Below are 2,358 nucleotides of genomic sequence, written 5' to 3' on the forward strand. Positions count from 1 at the left end.
AACTTAATAACTTTCAATTAGTCATGATTCAAAAGTAATAATTCATGAGAGCTCAGGGTAGTGAAGCTACGAAGTAACTGTAACGTTGTTCTGGTTCAACAATTTTCTGGATGACAAACCAGAGAAGAAGATGACATACAGGGTGATGGCAACTTTCCATTTGTTGTGATTGATGCTTAAATGCATGTTATAAAGTCTCCTCGTTATCTTACAAGTGATTCAATAAAGATTTCAATTCTCAAGAATGACACACACATAAACAAACACAATCTCTCCGCACATACAGTATCATGTTCCTGTGGCGCTCTAGAGTAGATTTCCAGTCTTGTGTTTTTGTGTTCTGTGTCAGTTCACAGTACAGATTGTGTGGTAACATGCATGAAAGATGAGTGTTGGTTTATGAAATGGTACATTGAGTGTGTGTATTATAGTTGGTCAACCTTCCCTCTCTCTCCACAGTATCTACCGTATCAGTGGCCTGTAGATGACGTCCCGACACCAACAGCTGTCAGTCACCGTGCTGCTGCTCCACAGCCAGTGAGACCCTGTTTTTTACTTTAATGTTTGTCCTGCAGGTCTAGTAGCAATGTTGTAGGAGAGGATATCATTGCTGGAATGGTCACAGTTATACAAGACAAACAGACATACTTTGTCCTGCAGCTCCAGTTCCAAACTCCAATAGAAAAGTGATGCATTAAAAAAAGAAAGAAAGGGGAAGCTGTCTAGATAGATATGATTGTTTAAGCTGCAGATATGTTTAGATGAGGCTGTGTTTGTGTTTCTGATGTCAGGCCAAACTTTAGGACACCTTACAGTTAACTGAATTGCATGATGTACTGAGTGCGTGTATTACGGCTGGTTAACCTCCCCTCTCTCTTTACAGTATCTACCGTATCCGTGGCCTGTAGCTGACGTCCCAACAGCAACAGCTGTCAGTCACCCTGCTGCTGCTCCACAGCCAGTAAGACCCTGGTTAACCACACACACTCAGACTGGGAATTAGGTTCACCTTAAGCATGTAGCAGAATTTTACTTTCCTATGCTTTCCCCTTTCTCTCAATGACTCAAATGTATCATTTAGCATGAATGCATAATTTAGGCCATTGTTCAGCTGATTGCGCCGTGGTTACCGGACCTCCTGACCCCTGTGACCATCAACAGAAACCTGTGTTTTTATAATTTCTCTAGATGTGATTTTGCTCCACAGATGACATTCCAACAGTATTTATAATTTAAAGGGAAGGAAATCCTGACACCTGGTGGCCATATGACACCATCGCAGCTTGTCTCATCATCTGTTCTGTGTGTCTTTGTGTCTCCAGTGTAACATTGTGCCTTTGGTGAAGCTCTCTCAAGGCCAGAGCCTGCGTTGGATTGGAGTGCAGTAAGTAACACACACATAAATGCACACAAACACACAAGTGTACACAGCTATTGGACTTTTGTTTGTATCATCACAAACTCTCTTTCTATTGTCTTATGTGTTTTCCTGTCTCTTTATCTCTTTATCTGTGTAGGAATGGAGAGATGTTGTACGAGGTCGTAGCAGAAGATCCATCGAACACCTCCAATTTAAGGTAAGTTTTGCTCAAAATGTGCTTTTTCTGATTCTCATAAACATGCCAGACTTATCAAATCACAATCCATTTATTCAGGTTTTTTATTTTTTTATTTAACACAGCACAGACTTCAGTGTGTCTTGTATTAATTTGCTTCCTCTCTAAAATACACCTTTTCTCACACTTTTACACAGTGCTAACATGAGATTTTCCTCTTTTTTTCCCCTGTAGAAAGAGAAAGAGGAAAGCCCAGCAGGATGAATCCTGTCCGTATATAAAGAAGCCGCCAAACGCCTTTCTGCTCTTTATGAAAGAGCAGAGGTTGAATGTTGAGGCAGAATTTAACATGAAAGGCATGAGGAATGCGGCTATAAATAGAATCCTGGGACACAAGGTGTGTTTGCTCTGTGTGTTTGAGACAATTAATCAGAGTTTGAAGAAAAAAAAGGTTCCTACAGCTTTGCTTGCATGAAGCCCTCTTAGTCTAAATCTTCACATGTTTACAGTGATTTTAACTTTTCCTGTATTGTCTTTTCACAAGAGAACAAACCCAACTTTAAAGGACTTTCAGTGTTGTGTCTGTTAATGTGTTTTATGATTGTATTTGTGCACTATCCAGCCTGTTGCTGTGTGTCAGTTGTGTGTTGTTGTCTCTCCACAGTGGAAGTCACTAACAAAAGAAGAGCAGGCCAAATATTACGACAAGGCCAAAGAAGAAAAACGGCTCCACGCCCAGCAACACCCCGAATGGACCACCAGAGATAACTATGTAAGTAAACCATCAAACTGCACATGTTTC

General features: G+C 40.7%; 1 protein-coding gene across 3 annotated transcripts in view; it reads left to right on the forward strand.

The window, feature by feature from the left end:
• The window catches only part of LOC117958535 (transcription factor 7-like 1-A), a 5,125-nt gene that overhangs the window by 795 nt on the left and 1,972 nt on the right, over positions 1-2,358 (forward strand). Inside the window, exons 2-7 of one of the 3 annotated variants that reach the window (XM_034894989.1) lie at positions 460-537; positions 884-961; positions 1,323-1,384; positions 1,518-1,577; positions 1,791-1,953; positions 2,221-2,328. In XM_034894989.1, coding sequence (XP_034750880.1) covers positions 460-537; positions 884-961; positions 1,323-1,384; positions 1,518-1,577; positions 1,791-1,953; positions 2,221-2,328 — 549 coding nt within the window. The remainder of the gene's footprint in view (positions 1-459; positions 538-883; positions 962-1,322; positions 1,385-1,517; positions 1,578-1,790; positions 1,954-2,220; positions 2,329-2,358) is intronic. The other 2 variants (XM_034894996.1, XM_034895005.1) reach the window with 2 other exon arrangements.

This window comes from Etheostoma cragini, chromosome 2, assembly GCF_013103735.1.
Source record: "Etheostoma cragini isolate CJK2018 chromosome 2, CSU_Ecrag_1.0, whole genome shotgun sequence".
Classification (NCBI taxonomy): Eukaryota; Metazoa; Chordata; class Actinopteri; order Perciformes; family Percidae; genus Etheostoma; species Etheostoma cragini.